Source organism: Akebia trifoliata, chromosome 3 (assembly GCF_017979445.1).
Source record: "Akebia trifoliata isolate Shusen 1 chromosome 3, ASM1797944v1, whole genome shotgun sequence".
Taxonomy (NCBI): Eukaryota; Viridiplantae; Streptophyta; class Magnoliopsida; order Ranunculales; family Lardizabalaceae; genus Akebia; species Akebia trifoliata.
In genome coordinates, this window is record NC_141377.1 from 58,663,368 (window position 1) to 58,679,902 (window position 16,535).

A 16,535-nucleotide genomic window follows, 5' to 3' on the forward strand; every position below is an offset into this window, starting at 1 on the left:
GGTTTGATTCAAGTTCCATGAATACTTGACTTGTACTCGAAAAATCGGATTAGATTCGCAATGTACAACCCTACCCACAATCATCACATATCTTATAAAGAAAAATATTAAGGTGTAATTTTGTATGATCACATGGCACAAGAGACCCTCAATGTAAGCTTAATCCTTAAACCACAAGTGACCCCCCAAGTGAGAAGGTTAAAATGGATGAGCCCTAAGCGACTTGTGCCCAAAATAGATCTCTGGAGCATCAATTATTTGATGCACCTTAGAAGCATCAGAAAATGTCTCTACTTGGGAATTTAGGATAACGTTTTCCATCAAAAGAAACAATTCATGTCTGCCACGAGTACCCTTCCCTCCACAATCCAAAACTAATCCTGAAAAACGTTACTCTCTCCTCTTTCAAAGCTAACAAAGGAGGAGGAAAGTTTAGTTAAACAGAAGAAGGAAAATGGCAATTACAACACTCTCATTCCTCTCAACCCTCCCTTCTCTGCTTCCATCATCTCATCTTTCATCTCTCACCACCACACCTAGATACTCCCCAGTAAGTATTTACACTTTTGCCACTTGTCTAATTTTTCAGTCTCATATAATAATAGTTTGTTTGATTGGTTTGACACATTGCAAAGCAACTTTGAGGTCATGGTTTCAAGTCCAGCTTATACCCATCAAAAAAAAAAAAAAATTTATAGCTTGGAAACACTTGATCTTCTACATAAACCATTTTATTAGATTTCGCATTCAAGTTTTGTTTATTTCAATTTATAGTGCATTATGAATGTATATCGTAAATTGTACAATATTTAGGCCACTGACAAGCAATATGATAACTGATATGAACACATTTGAAGTAACAGAAGACATGTCTTTAGGAAGAATTGAATGTGTAAGGTCCCAATAGGTACCATTCATCAAATACCCAACCTGGGGAAATTCGATGTAAGGGCAAATAAGTTTTGAGCTCAGGAGAGTTGGTTTTGGATTGGAAACTATTTTGTTGATTATTATTACTATGTGCAAAATTAGTAAATTACCAAGATTCATTTTTTTTCCCTCTTAATCGGTTGGGTTAATCCCTATTTCAGTGTTGCAACAATGTAATTTTCTTGGTAGAAAAATCATTCTTTGTGTTTTTTGTTTTCATGTACACTTGAATTGTTTCATGTATCCCATAACGGGACTCTTAAAATGTGCACAAAAGCTCATTCTTTGAGTCAGTTGGTTGCTAACTAGCATTTTTATATGGAAAAGCAGGGCAGCATTCGTTGTAAGATCCAGGACTTGGTTCACTATGAAGATGGATTCAGTCGAAGGGACGCGTTGAAGTGCTTTGGGGCTACGGTTGGCGTGGTATGTAATATCCAACTTGTAGAATATTACACACTCTACTAGTTGGACTAGTGTCTAAGCTTAGAACTTGGGAAAGTAAACCTTTGTATAAAATTATAAATTGGGTCCATACTTTGAAGTTTCTTACCGTCTCAGCAAGTCTAGCCAATAAATATCGGTTTCTGCCAAATCCATAATGGAACATTCAACACGACTAATCATGGGTTGTAGGTCTAGATGATTCTGAGAAGATTGGTTTTGTCAATCAGACCTTATTTAATTGAATTAGACTAGTTCATATCAATTCAGTCTAATTATGCTTCTTTGGTGCTTGGCACAAAGAAAATAAAAAACTCTTCAAATCAATACTCAAACAATGAAGTAAGTTATCTTCTTATAATATTCTATGAAGAATGATGTGATGATGAGTTTCTGCCAGTTTTCATTCCTCCTTAGGAACTAATAGCAAGCTCGGGATCATTGGTAGAAATGGCCAAGGCAGCTGATCTAAACCAACGCAGACAACGTTCGGAATTTCAATGTATGTTCTTCACATACTCTCTAGCTTCTCATTTTTAGAATTTCCTATGGTTAACAAAATTTTCCTTTACAATTCTCACAGCAAATATCAAGAGTACTCTGTACACGGCCATAAAGGTAAGATTTACTTATGTGCTCCACAATGATCTCATGATGAGCTATACGCTTGACGTTGTGTGTTTTCTTTAGGCGAATCCGGAACTTGTTCCATCCTTTCTAACTCTAGCACTAAACGATATCATGACTTACGATAAGGTTCGTATCTAGAACCTTTATCACCATTTTTTTTTTTTTTGTATTATATCTATTATTTGGGAGATGCTAATGCAAGCATTGGATGTTAGCAACCTCCAAAATCACTTTTTTTTTAAACCCATAAATGCCCTTAAAAAGCAATCAATCATTTATTTTAGAAGAAAATGGATTTATTGTCATTGTGCAATGGAGCAGTTATAAATAATAACAAAACCTCAAAAAGTTTTCTTTTCACTAATGACAATAAAAGCCTTGCGTTTGGTTTCCACAGTTTAAAATGCCGTATTGCTTCGAAGTGTTTCATTATATAATAGTCAGATATGAAACATGCCTGAAATCAAAGTTTTGATGAATGCTTTTTGATTTCTCTCGAAATATTTCTATATGTTCTGGTTTGTAGCAGAATGTTTTGGTTGAAGCATTTCAAGAGGAATCCAAACATAATGAAACTAAATTAATTATCAGGAATAGAGGGCAAGTTAGAAACGACGACTATTTCTGGGGTACAATTATGTGGTTCCGCTCTTCTTTTCTTTTCTCTTTCTACTGAATATTTGAGATACCCTCGTACCCCCATTTATTTTCAAGCTGATGACATGTCCATTGACCTCAGTCTTCTCTAATAGACTAATCAAAATTACCTGAATGTCCTCATCTTCAATCTCTAGTCAAGAACCTTTGCTTTTGCTTTTCTCCCCAAAATCTGATATATGGCACATTAAACCTTGTTTGCCACCGAAAGACAAAATTTATTGGTTCCTTTTTTAAGGTCATGTATGGAAAGAATATTGTTTTGGAGGCTGCTTGCATTGGACATTAGCATCCACCCTATTACTTTTGGGCGAAAAAATATAATCGCATCTGATTTTGTAGCCTACAAAGTCTGGAGGGGCAAATGGATCAATCCGGTTCAGGTATTTCTTAAGCATGATATCATCTCTTAAATACGTGATGGTATTTGACAATGAGACCCCGAAGTCTACCTGACATAGAGGTCATCATCCATTAACATGACAAATGCGGGTCATTGTAGACACAACATTTGCACTTGAAAGTATAGTTTTAACATGGCTAAAATTATACATTATGAAGTATATGAGTTGTATAGGGTCTCTCCAAAGAGACCTCCTAGCCTATCCAATGATGCTGACTTGTGCCAGATTCTCAAATGGTCCATGTTATGATGCATTATCAGATACTTTTTTCAAGAATCATGTCTTCCAGTATTTTTGGCCTTTTACTGCGTATTTAGGCATCTACATTTTAAATGTTGTTTCGATGTTAACTTGATATCGTTTTCATTATTTTTGTTGCTTAAAGGTCAGAGATAAGCAGACCTGAAAATCAAGGGCTTTCTGCAGCTTTGAATCTTTTGGAGGAAGCAAAAAAGGAGATAGATTCTTATTCCAAAGGTGGACCCATTTCATATGCTGATCTCATTCAATTTGCAGGTGAGATATATTAAGGGTATACAGACTCAAACCATAAACCTTTGTAAAACAGATCAAACTTCGTATTTGTTTCAAATGATTCGAACAGTTTCAAATACCCCAAGTGAAAAATCGATACACTTTTATTACGCCTCACAGCATCAGCTTGTGATGCCTATCCAACTGTTTTTTCTGCCATATAGTTAGTTGTATTATACTACAAAGTTTATGCTTATTCAATTCTAAAACAGGATCTTCAACTAAATGCCCATGAATTTATATACTCTTTTTCGTCAATGTAGCGGAATCAGCAATAAAAAGTACCTTTCTCGCTTCAGCAATTCGCAAATGTGGTGGAAATGTAGAAAAAGGGAACTTACTATTTACTGCATATGGTTCAAATGGACAGGTTAGTTTCTCTATTTTATTTCCTTAATACATGTAATCCCAACACTCAACCTTACTGTCTCAGTAGGTTGAAGGTGGTTTAATTCATGACATCAATTCTGCGAACCATTATTAGGAAATGATCAACTATTCATGCCATTATCACCTACATTAAGAATAGTGAAATCCTCAACTCGTGGAATCATTTTTCATAATGCGGTGATATCCACCGTTGGATCTATAATCCGGACGGTCGTGATGTAACGCTACATGTAAGGTCAGATGATGCGTAAATTATATGTACCCAAAGTTTTCGACCTTTTGAACAGATATTGAATAAGGAACCTTCTAGAGACATTTTGGAAATTTTGTACCACTAGGGACAACGAAAAATAAATTTGAAACAACATGAAACATGGCATGGAGATTCCTTTCTTTTACATTTCCACCAAAGTTTTTACCAGATAATTTAATCGTGTCAAAAGTACCGTAAAGAGTCCATGGGTCATCGGCAATTGAGAATGTTTGGTGTTTCCACCATGTAAGCCTGTTTAGCAAGATGGGTAGCTCAAGCTGCAAAAGGTTCTGAAACCCATGTCCCGCCCCTCAAAAAGGCAGTCCTGACCAACTTGGAGAACTGGTCTTTGCATAACATTAGGCATTGCGTTAGGTTCATAACTAATGAACCCCAAGGGGTTGGCCCAGTGGCAAGCCAAGCATTGATAAGCTCCTCAGGAAAGGTAGGTCAAGTGTTCAAAACCCCACCAAGCATTGAATTCCTTAGGGCTATCCACCAAGGTCTGGTTGACCCTCGACTCAACCAGTTACACCTAAGACTTTTCACAAGGGGGCAGTGCATGTGACCATGGGATTAGTCTCACCTAAAAGGGTGGGGATGCCCACAATAAGCATACCCAAAAAAAAAAAAAAAAAAGGTTTGAATCTAAAGATATCAAACCCACCACGACATCTCAGGTTCAAACCTTGAAATGGTTCCAAGGGCCGGAAGGAATGATCTAGCATCATTTGAGAGCTAAATGACGCTAGATCAGAAATAATTTCATTTAAAATCAACCGATTGTTATTTTACATAATTTACGATCTGTTAAGGCCAGGCCCCAATCTAGTCATTGCAATTGGCAACACGAGAAGAGGGTATGGAACAGAGAAATAAAATCCTACTCATAAATTGTGTTCTTCCAGAGATCCATTACCAATGATGGGTCCCTATCCAAATATCGCTACAAGAGCCTTACCCTAACAACTTCCTAATGATGGTGGGATACAAAGGTCTCTTGGCAAGCGATTTGGCCTTTGTCCTAAAGATCTATCAGGGCAACAAAGATTTTATTGAACATGTGGCCCAACTGGAGCAACCCCCCACCCCCCCCCCCCCCCCCCCCAAACACACACACAAAGAGGTTTTGCTCCTTGAGAGATTTGCGATTCCGCAGGTGACTCAGTTAGTGCTTCTAACTAAGAAGGGCTATAATTCTTCGCACAATGGGTAACCGAGCGAAGGATCATTCAAAGGTTTATACTTTTTGAATAATAATAGAATTATGTTTGGGGATGGAGCTGAAAGGTCCAATACAGAGAACAGAAAAATGAATAAAATAGAAGAATTGACAGGAAAAATGTTGATGCAGATTCAAATTTCTAAAGCAAACATGAAAAGAGAAAAAATGGCAATTTTTTTAAAATAAATTATGCATAATAATAATCCAACTCATTCACTAATCCCACCCTAAAATCGGCCCTCTCTTCTTGAAACAAATAAGTATCAAACAAAAATTTTAAACATAATTCCACCGTTTTAAGAATTCTACATCCATGATTTAACATTTTTCCGGTGAGAGCTGAAATTGTAACCTTATTAAAATTCGAGGGACTGACACCATCACCATCCTCATTTGCACTTGGGACTAATGAGAGCAAGACCACCCATGAAGGGCCTTAATGGCTCAGGAATAACAACAGAACCATCTTCTTGTTGGAAATTTTCTAGCAAACACACAATCATCCTCGGGACTGCACAAGCTGTGGCGTTAAGTGTGTGCACAAACTGCGTTGGACTGACGTTGACCTTGCCCTTTCTAGAATTTGATGCTGGTTCCGATGAAGAAGGGCGGTATCTGATACCCAATCGCCGACTTTGATAGTCTGTACAGTTGGATGCACTAGATATCTGTTACAACAGACGATGTGGATTAGAAAAACTTAAAAACAATATGGCTAACAGTTAAGTGACCAGTCCATCCAACGTGTAGTTCACATCGTGGTTTCAAAACTTGGTTTGAGATCTAGTCTCGTCCATGGACAAGACCACTTTGTCTCAGACGAGATAAACCATTTACAAAATCCCAGTTGACTTGGGCTGAGTTTTACTGACTCGGTCAAGCTTCACTGACTTGACCAAGATTTTCAAAATATCGTCCGAGTCATCTCGTTTATCTTACGAGGTGGTGTGAAGTCCGAAACATCGTGTATATCCGTCTCGTTGTTGAATGATAACAAGATCTCTTGGAAGAGATTTAAAACTATGGTTCACATAGAATCTATTGGATATCTTGTAGACATACCTCACCATACCGTCCTAGTCCCGGCATCCATGCCTCAACATCAAATTTGCGATAAGCCGGTGCACCCAAATCCCCCGATGCCATATCTAAAGTCCTGCAAGCAAATCATAGATCATAAATTAAAAACTGAATCACAATGAAGAATAACATGATTGAAGGGAAAAACATAAAACTCCGTACTTGAAATGAAGTCCTAGTGATGAGAAGAGATCTTCTTCAATTTGAATCAGCTCTTTGTGGTAGGTATCACTGTCCTCTGGTCGACATAAGATGAACATCTCCACCTTGCTGAACTGGTGGACTCGATAAAGACCCCTGCGTAATTATGTGACCATGGTCTCAAATTATAAATGTCGTTCTTCCTAATATAATGCAGAGTTAGCTAAAGAATGTATAATTCATGAAATAAATGGGGGGCAATGCTAGTTTGTGTGGCAAGACTATTGAGAAAATAAAAAATGTTGGGTGGGCTAAATGCAGATAACCATATAGTACATAAACCCTAAATGACGACTTTTTAAAAAGGCTCAACGTTTTGGATTAGTTCTAGAAAAACTAGGTATGCAGGATAGTTTCAGCGTCTTCATAGATGGTAATATCATACTTATAGAACTACAGGCTTACACCGTAAAAATGGTGCACATCTTGTTAGTCCAAACCATCCAATGATTGGGCCCGCCCCATCAAGAATCAATTTGACCAGATGATCTAAACCACTGAAAATGAATCTTGTATCTAGACCAATACTCTCGTCATTTTTTGTTGTGCAACTTCCTTCAGTGTGGGCCTGTATGATAGTAAACTCAAAAATATATAAAACAAATGATCTGAACAATCTTATCTATAGTGTTATGTCTAGAAATGTATAGGAATTATTTTGTATCCTATAGGAATTATTTTTATCCTTTGGAACAAAATGAACACTTCCTAGAGGTGCGCACATATTGATTAAAGAATGCAACAGTTGTATTTTTTAATCCAATGACAGCAATTTCAGGGCTATACCCAAAAAGGTAAGAGCACTAGTATTTTCATAGTCAACCATTAATCAGGATATGAGGGGAATCTGTTTCAATGACCTAGTTTATTTGGAAAACACTTGTTGAAACCCATGTAAAGAATGAAATAGCCCTAGTTTGAAGGTAAAGATAGCAACTTCAAGTCTATAATCCTAACGGTATTCTCAACCATAACAAAGATACGAGGAGAAAATGTATCATGGGCTAGTTTCAGATGTAAATCAGCACTTGGCTATGTTGTGAATCTAGTGGGATGCCCTTTCACAAGCTAAGTTTGTAAATTCCTTGTAAATTGATCTCTACTCTTTTTATACCCAAAAAACAAACACAAACAATCTGAACCATCTTAAAAATAGACTTCATTTCTAGACTCCTGCTCTCATTATTTGTTTGTGTAAATAATGTAATTGGTTGGACAGTTGGGAAGATTCATTTGGAAGCTTTAGATGGATAAAAATGTACAACACCTAATATGGCACATAGACAGGAGACCATATTATATAATTGTGATGGTACTGAGACAATTCCACAAGTTTGTTGGTACAAAATCACAACGATTCCTAACCATTTGTTCAAGTTGCCCATTCATAAGGACCAATAAAGTAGAGACTGATCATACATTTGTTAAGACAATCCAACTGATGTAATTTTTTTTGTAAGTTTGTAGAAATGACTTTGTAAAGTACATTCATCATCTAAGACTGTAAGACAGTACACTGAAAGTGAAAAGATGTAAGGTAACTTCCAACAGGATATTGTGATAGAACTCACACAACCATTTACCTTGTTGCAGTGCCGGCAGCACCAGCCTCGGTGCGGAAGCAATGGGAGGAGGCAACATACTTTAAGGGCAACACTGAATCAGCAAGAATAGAATCCATATGAATTCCCCCGACAGGAATCTCTGCAGTCCCGACAAGGCATTGGTCACTGCCCTCGATAGAATAAATCTGTCAAACAAGAATCAGAATTTTGAGGCTGGGACACACTATTAATAATTGTAATAAAACAAAGTCAATTGAGACAGTTTGGTACAATGGCACCGGTGAAAATGCACACTTTGGTAATGATTGAAGCCTCATAAAGAATGAGAGGGAAGCCAAACAAACAATGTGGACAGGAATGTACTTAGTAATGATCAAAACCTCTTAATAAAACAAAAGGGAGACCAAAAACGAAGTTCATGGAGATAGTAAGAAAAGATTTGAAGACACAAACACCTTTATCACCATCACTTGCATTTCACACTGTACATGAAGCACCATTGAGGTATATAACTTGAAAGAGGTGGAAACATTAAGAAGATAACAGTAGATGTATTTAACTTTTAAACAGCATTTTTTTTTGTTTTGACAAAGGACAGCATAAATAAATAACCTGGGTGTTTGTTCCTCGAGGTTGAAATCCACACTTCTCGACAACGGATGATCGTACAATTTCAGGAGTGATTAGAGGTGTAAAACCCCTTCTCATAACTTCTGAAATGGCCCAGTTTGTAAGGCCCATCTCTAGCATGACTGCTTCATTTTTTAGGTAGTAGAATTTTGACCCGCTGACCTAAACAAACCAGTAAATGCACATTATGAGCAGAAAGAATGGGTGATATTGCTATTAAACTTGGAATAGGTCATCAAATTCAATAAATAAACCATCTTTAGATTAAATTTGGAGCAAACCATCAAATTCATTCATAATGAAACAGCATGGAGTTTCATAATAACTGATGGTTCTAGACATAAGCATGCTCCAGATTCTCTTTTTATTAAAATCCAATGATTTTATTCAATTTTAATAAATTGAAAGATTCAGCTGCTCCAGATGCTCTATGTATTAGCATTGCCATCTTGGCACAGATGTTTTGTTTTGTTTAGTTATTACTATAGAAAATGTCAGGCCAACAATGATTAACATAGTGCAATGAAATCCCTCCATCCCCTTCCCTCCCAACTTTACCACAATCTACAAGCCAATGAAAACCATACACAATTAGAATAGGTGAATGTGCATAAAGCATAGGTTCCTATATGTTATTGAAGAACTGCCGTGTCCTGCTGATCTACACTATTCTTCCGTCTCTATTTTATAGTTCAACGCGAACACAATATAGACCAATTTCTAGAAATCCTTACATCACAGCCACTTGTTACCAGGAAAAGTTTCTTTCCAGGAATGTAAGTGAAAGAATCGTTCTAGATTCAACAGAAAGACCTACAAGAGAGATACTTGTATGATTCAACAGAAAGACCTACGGAAATTCCTATAAGGGTCCATTCTTTATTCACTAGCAAGTGTAGAAAGTACCCTACAAGAGAGATACTGTGTGATTCTTTGAAGGTTTCACCCACTTAAATCAGTGTCTTTTTTCCTAGCATCAGTGTTAAGCTACTTACAAAATCCACCGCAACTCCATAACCACTACCCAAACCCAAACAAACATATACAATAATAAGAACAAGAACTTTCTGTCTCACAATCCACTTGACAACTTCATGAGATATAAACTTTGTTGCTCCACAGAAAAGCTAGCCACACATACCAAAACTAATATTTAGCAATTTATATGCATACTCCAAACTGCACTGGTGAGTAGACAAGTTCAAATCAAGGTATCTAACACCCAACCCTTGAAGCGCAAGTGGCAGGGTGAAATGCTATGGTATTCTTCCAATTGATTTGTTCTACTAAAAAGCTTTTTTCTTACCCAATCTCACTAATCATTCAGCCAGAAACAATAACGACTGAATTTCTTAGTTCACATCCAATAAACACCCATAAAATGGAGACAAGCATGAACTGGACTAAGAAATTTCCTAACAGATATATTTAAGATAATGATGTCAACAAAATAGAATAAAGATTTTTAGCTAATTGTATAACCGCACCACTGAGGGATTGGGTACAGTATGAAAGATCTTTTAGAAGCACACATTCCTCCGTGTGTGTGGGGGGGGGGGGGGGGTTGGGGCGTGGAAATAAGGATCTTTACGACACAATCAATAATTTGAGAACTCTGAAGATTCGAAAACGGAATTTAGAACTGCATAAACACAAGTTAAATATGCCTTAGGAGATAACAGATAGGATACCTCAGCCGCTGCATCAAAATCAAACAGATCTAGCTCTTTCCCAAGTTGGAGGTGATCTTTGACAGGAAAACTAAACTCACGTGGACTACCTACCTACACAATGAAGAGAAAATTTAAAAAGAGAAAGTTGACAAATGTTGAAACTAGAGGATATTGGATCTGAAATACCATTTTTCTCAAAGCTGAACAATCCTCTCCTCCGATTGGAACATCGGGATGAGTCATATTTGGTATACATTGTGCTTCCTGTTGAAGCTTATCAGTAAGCTGAACGAGGTCTTCCTCCAAAGTTACAAGCCCTTCCTTCAGACTCTTTCCTGCAATACAATAAGTGTGAGCAGACTCTTAAAACCAGAACAATGTTAATGAAAATAAATCAACCAAGTACCTTCTTCTATAAGTTTCTGGCGCTCCAATGGTTCTAGTTTTCCTTTCATTTTGTTAGCGACCACATTTCTTTCTCCACGAACCCGTTCAACTTCCTGCCATCTGTGAGTGAAAATTAGCTACCAGCTGTTTTGCTTCAATTTTCTCCATATGACAGCCCCCATACTTAGTCTGTGTGTGTGTGACTATGTTCATGTGCCCCAGTAAGCAGGATAAGGTGTAAATGATGGATGTTTGTCGTGGTGGTGTCTATGTTCAAGTCTATTGTGTAGGTAAGCTGATACTGAAACCACAACCTCACAACTATGGGCGTCATCTATTTAATACACGGGCATGCCATAAAAATCAATACAAGTGTTTGTCGCACATATCTTTATCCAAGAAACCACTCAACTTTCATCTCCATTTGTGAGTAAAAATTAGCCAAAAATTGTTCCAATTTTCTAAAGAACTCCCCGCTACTTTCTGTGCGTCAGTATGTTCATGCGCCCTAGTAGTCACAATAAAGTGTAGACAACAATGATGATGATGTTCATATGCAATCTGTAGGATGATACTAAATTACCGACCACCACCATAAAACCAGTGTTTCTAAATGTTAAGAAGTGGGACAAGGTGTTTCACTAGCCAAAGCCATGAGACACAAGCCTCACAAGCATGCACTTTTTAAAATAGATAATTAATTAATTTTACAAATAATATTTTACAAAAAGAATCAGGGGAAAATCCAAACTACAAAATTATCAAAATCATATTAAAATTGAAACGTGTCCATAGTTTCATACACCCATCTTGTTACAAAATAGTAAATTTAAAAAATAATATTAAATAAATAAAGTGAAAAAAAAAAATTTGTTTTTGAATTTGAAATTATCTTAAAATCCGAAAACAACATAAACCGCTGCAACCCATTATTTTCTCCCAAAAGAAAATTCTTAAAAACAAGAAAGCGGGAATTTAACAGAAGAACAGTATATATCAAATAATGGAGTATAATGGGGCACCAATGTTGCAATGGCATTATATAAAAATTTTAAACCATCAAATAAATAGCATTCTTGCAAAAAGTTTCAATTTTTTTTTTACAGAAAACCACATCAAAGAAGGGAAATTAATTGACAAAATAGGATTTTTTTTCCGATGATAAGGAATCCTAACCTTCTGAAGATTGCACAATCTCTCATAAAGTTCAAGAACAAGCTCCAAATCGGCATCAGAGTAGCGATTCTTTATGTTGTTTGCGACTGCAACTTTGTTGTCTCGAATCCATTTGAAATCGATTGAAGCTTTCCATTGAGGTTTCGAAACCTTCTCGTCTTGGGCTTGAAGAGGAACTGTTTCGGAAACTGAAAGAGCGTTAGCAATGAAAGAAAGTGGAGATCTTTGGGAGAAGTGATGTCGGAAATTTAGATTTAGGGTTAGGGTTTTAGGTGGAGATTTTAGAAGGATTGAAGGTCTGAAAATGGAGGACGACGAACATGGGATGGATGTAAGTTTTAGTGTTAAACCTCCAACAAGAGAAGAGAAACCCATGATTCCTCTCCTTCACCTCCTTCGACGAGAGACACTAAACTTCAGTTCCATGAACCATTGCCATGAAATACAGATATACCTTGATTACCTTAAAAAAAAAAAAAAAAAAAAAGTATTTTAGTAAAATGCCCAAATTACCCTTATCATATTTAATTTACCAAAATATCATTGTTTTAAATGAAAGAATAAAAACTAACTTAAATAATTGGATTGAAACAATTTACACCGTTGGATTAAAATAAAAATCCTAATTCATATTTTTTAAGAAGATCTCTACACATTATTGCTAGATTGTTCTTGAGAGTCGAGAGGGTTAGGGTTCTATTTCTTGAGAGTCGAGAGGATTAGGGTTCTTTTTCTTGGACCCATTGCTTTGAAGTTCTAAGATATCGTATTTCCTGCAATGGGTGGAGATTTGAACTCTCATAAGAGCTCATTTTAATGTTTTGACCTCAAGTTAAGTTTCCCTGGAAAAAAAAACCTATATGTTTTCATTACCACATGGTGGGGTAGAACTAATATAATTATATACAGTATGGGGGTATTACTAATTTCATTTTGCTTATTATTTCATTTTATTTTTCAATATTTTGCATTTGAAGATTCCAAGCACTGGGTTAAAACAATGAGATATGTTTGATTGCATGGAAAGTGACTTTCCATGGAATTTGAAATCCATGGAAAAATAGTGGTGGAAAATAGGTAAGGTTGGAAAATCAAATTCCATTGTTTGATTTTACTTTGATAAAATCATGGAAAAAATATGAGAAAAAAGAAGAAGAGAAGATGAGAAGGAAGAGGAAGGGGGGAGGATGTGACGGCGGCAGCGGTGGCGATGGCGGTGACGGTGACGGTGACGGTGACAGTGGTGGCGACGGCAGGGACGGTGGTAGCGACGACATTGGAGATAGTGACAACAGAGGTAAGTGAGGAAGAAGAAGGGAGAACATGATTGTGATGGTGGCGGCGACAGAGGTAAGTAAGGAAGAATATGATCAGGAAGATAGGAGGAAAACATAGTGGTGGTGGTAGCGGAAGAGGTGAGGGATGGAGAAGAATGAGAAGAAGAGAGAGAGAAGGTGGCCGGAGATGGTGATGATAGAGACGGCGACGGCGACGACGACGATGGCGATGACGATGACGACGAGGTTAGGGTAATAGTGGTGGTGGTAAAAAAAAAGAAGATATGAGTAGGAAAGAATTGAGGATGGAAAATATGGATGGATTTCACTTTTTGATTGGGGTGGAAAATGAATTTCCATTTCCATGTGCAATCAAACACTTGAAAAATGTCATTTTCCATGAAAATTGATTTTCCACCCTATTTTCCATGTACAATCAAACATACCCTTAGTTTCAAAATGACAGTATTTGGATCGAAAACAACGAGATTTTCTATGTTGGGATGAAAAACTATGAGATTTTACTTCAAAACAACGGTATTTAAGTTAGATCGATGAGAGATAGATTGAGAATGATTAGACTTCTCACAGGTTACGATTATGGTGAGATCGAAAGACATCAACATGAGCACATTTTTGACATTTTACCATCTTTGTTACAAGACAATTGTTTTCGTCGATTGTCTTCACACAATAGTAATGAAAATCATTACTATTGTCTTCAATTATCAATGGTAGAGTTGTCAATGGATTGGGTCTGGAATTGATCCGATAAGTATCGGATTGGATCCTCTTATCCAATCAATATTTTATCAAAACTTAATGTTAAGATCCAGATCAAATCTATTAACAATCAAATCGGGTCTAGATCAAACTAAATACGATTTTTATGCAAATCTAAATAAACTCCGTACATCTCAACAAATATATGATATAATTTATATAATTTCTAACATATTATCGGATCAGGACATTATTGATCCAGATCTGATCCAATAAGATATTGAATCGAAACCTTATCGGATTCCCAAAAACTGATCCAAACCCGAAGTTATTGGATCAGAACAGATTGGATTTCGGTCTGATCCGATCCATTGACAAGCTTGATTCAATGGGATTCTTAAAACAGGGGGGGCCCCAGACCCCACTTCCTTCCGGACCAATTAGGCTGATCTCTTACATATAGGGTTCAAATCCTTGGATGGTATTTAATCCCATGATGGAAAAAAGAAATCTAATATAAAATGGCTATAAACTGCAGAATTTTTACATTTAGGTCCAACAAGACGTTGGACAAGCATACTGTGCCTGCAGATTTTGAAAATGGTATGCCACTGCTGATAGAAAAGATGATTGTACAGCCCATGCAGCCGAGACTGCCTGAGTTCAAGCTGCTCTAGCTGCCAAAGTATTATCTAACAAGAGCAGTGGTACCATGTCTTACCCTTGTTGTTGTTGTTGTTGTCCATAAGAGAACAAGTATTAACGTAATAGTTGCTAGAAATTTACGAACTTTTACATCAACCTGATACCACAAACACTGGAAAAAGCTGCTAAGGCTGTCAACAACACATCACGTCTTAGAGATCAAAAGAGCCCCTAATACCAGCAAGGCTTTCTCCCATTGATATCCTGTGAGGGAACAAATAAAAAATGAAACTAAAAGCAATCCAGACTCAGAAAATATATTGTGCATATAGTCTAATTTATGTGATTATGCATCCACAACAAAGAAGGAATGGATGGATGGTTGGACACTACAGTGACATAACATTCCGACAAAACCGAAACACGATCATAACACTAGTGATATATATTATATTTTTTTTTCTAATGGAACTTTATCTGAGAAAATCAATGCCGACTTTATTATAGCTCTTAATGACTTATGTCATCTCAATGGCTATCTGTCCTCGACATGCTCTTGTAGTAATGACTATTCATATGTAAATCACATGGCTATGTTCCTCGCACCTTTCTACTCAAGCCCAGAGTACATTTCTTTTTTCTTTATGGTATTTGAGTGTAGACAAATAGAAAGTGATGCTCCCTTTATTATTGGGCCTTGTACTTAGGACTTAAAATGGTACAAATTTTTATCCGAAATCCGAGTGATCCGAATCTGAATTTAGCGGGTTTGGTTTCATCAAGTATATCCGAATTAAAATATGTTTCAGATATGGGTTGATGTCCATTGACCCAAGTCGGATTTGGATCAGATATGGTTCCATACCTATATCCGTCAAGATCCGAATGATACATTACTTTACAAGTTGTATTATTATATTTTTTAAGTCATCTTTCATCAACCATAGTTTGGTGTAGTGGTCAAGGCATCTCTCCAAAATGGAGAGGTCTTGTGTTCAACTCACAGTTTAGTAATTTTATTTGAAATAATCTTATCGATTAATTCAGTCAGATCGAATCCAGATATGGTTTTAATGAAAGCAAAATGGTTCAGATATGATGGCGGTGACGGTGACGGTGACGGTGACAGTGGTGGCGACGGCAGGGACGGTGGTGTGGTAAGCGACGACATTGGAGATAGTGACAACAGAGGTAAGTGAGGAAGAAGAAGGGAGAACATGATTGTGATGGTGGCGGCGACAGAGGTAAGTAAGGAAGAATATGATCAGGAAGATAGGAGGAAAAATAGTGGTGGTGGTAGGTAGCGGAAGAGGTGAGGGATGGAGAAGAATGAGAAGAAGAGAGAGAGAAGGTGGCCGGAGATGGTGATGATAGAGACGGCGACGGCGACGACGACGATGGCGATGACGATGACGACGAGGTTAGGGTAATAGTGGTGGTGGTGGTAAAAAAAAAGAAGATATGAGTAGGAAAGAATTGAGGATGGAAAATATGGATGGATTTCACTTTTTGATTGGGGTGGAAAATGAATTTCCATTCCATGTGCAATCAAACACTTGAAAAATGTCATTTTCCATGAAAATTGATTTTCCACCCTATTTTCCATGTACAATCAAACATACCCTTAGTTTCAAAATGACAGTATTTGGATCGAAAACAACGAGATTTTCTATGTTGGGATGAAAACTATGAGATTTTACTTCAAAACAAC

General features: G+C 37.0%; 2 protein-coding genes across 7 annotated transcripts; one reads left to right on the forward strand and one right to left on the reverse strand.

The window, feature by feature from the left end:
* The first annotated feature begins 352 nt into the window (after positions 1-352).
* Positions 353-4,015, forward strand: TL29 (ascorbate peroxidase 4). 2 transcript variants are annotated; one of them, XM_086437395.1, is made up of 8 exons: positions 353-550; positions 1,258-1,356; positions 1,792-1,876; positions 1,958-1,992; positions 2,065-2,130; positions 3,004-3,044; positions 3,451-3,581; positions 3,863-4,015. In XM_086437395.1, exons 1-8 carry the CDS (start codon positions 455-457, stop codon positions 3,994-3,996), a joined length of 687 nt encoding a protein of 228 aa, XP_086293521.1. In that variant the 5' UTR covers positions 353-454; the 3' UTR covers positions 3,997-4,015. The 2 variants fall into 2 exon arrangements, with proteins under 2 accessions (XP_086293521.1, XP_086293522.1); XM_086437396.1 differs by having other exon boundaries at positions 354-550; positions 1,261-1,356.
* A 1,605-nt stretch (positions 4,016-5,620) lies between these two features.
* On the reverse strand, positions 5,621-12,680 carry SRS (Seryl-tRNA synthetase). Of its 5 annotated transcripts, none has more exons than XM_086437398.1 (10): positions 12,530-12,680; positions 12,180-12,367; positions 11,023-11,116; positions 10,803-10,951; positions 10,635-10,727; positions 8,926-9,105; positions 8,332-8,498; positions 6,710-6,844; positions 6,530-6,623; positions 5,621-6,135 (listed from the first exon to the last, which is right to left on the reverse strand). In XM_086437398.1, the coding sequence occupies exons 1-10, from the start codon at positions 12,552-12,554 to the stop codon at positions 5,857-5,859; spliced, it is 1,404 nt and encodes a 467-aa protein (XP_086293524.1). In that variant the 5' UTR covers positions 12,555-12,680; the 3' UTR covers positions 5,621-5,856. The 5 variants fall into 5 exon arrangements, with proteins under 5 accessions (XP_086293524.1, XP_086293525.1, XP_086293527.1 ...); XM_086437399.1 differs by having other exon boundaries at positions 12,180-12,355; positions 12,530-12,661; XM_086437401.1 differs by having other exon boundaries at positions 11,023-11,123; positions 12,180-12,355; positions 12,530-12,660.
* Between the last annotated feature and the right edge of the window lie 3,855 nt (positions 12,681-16,535).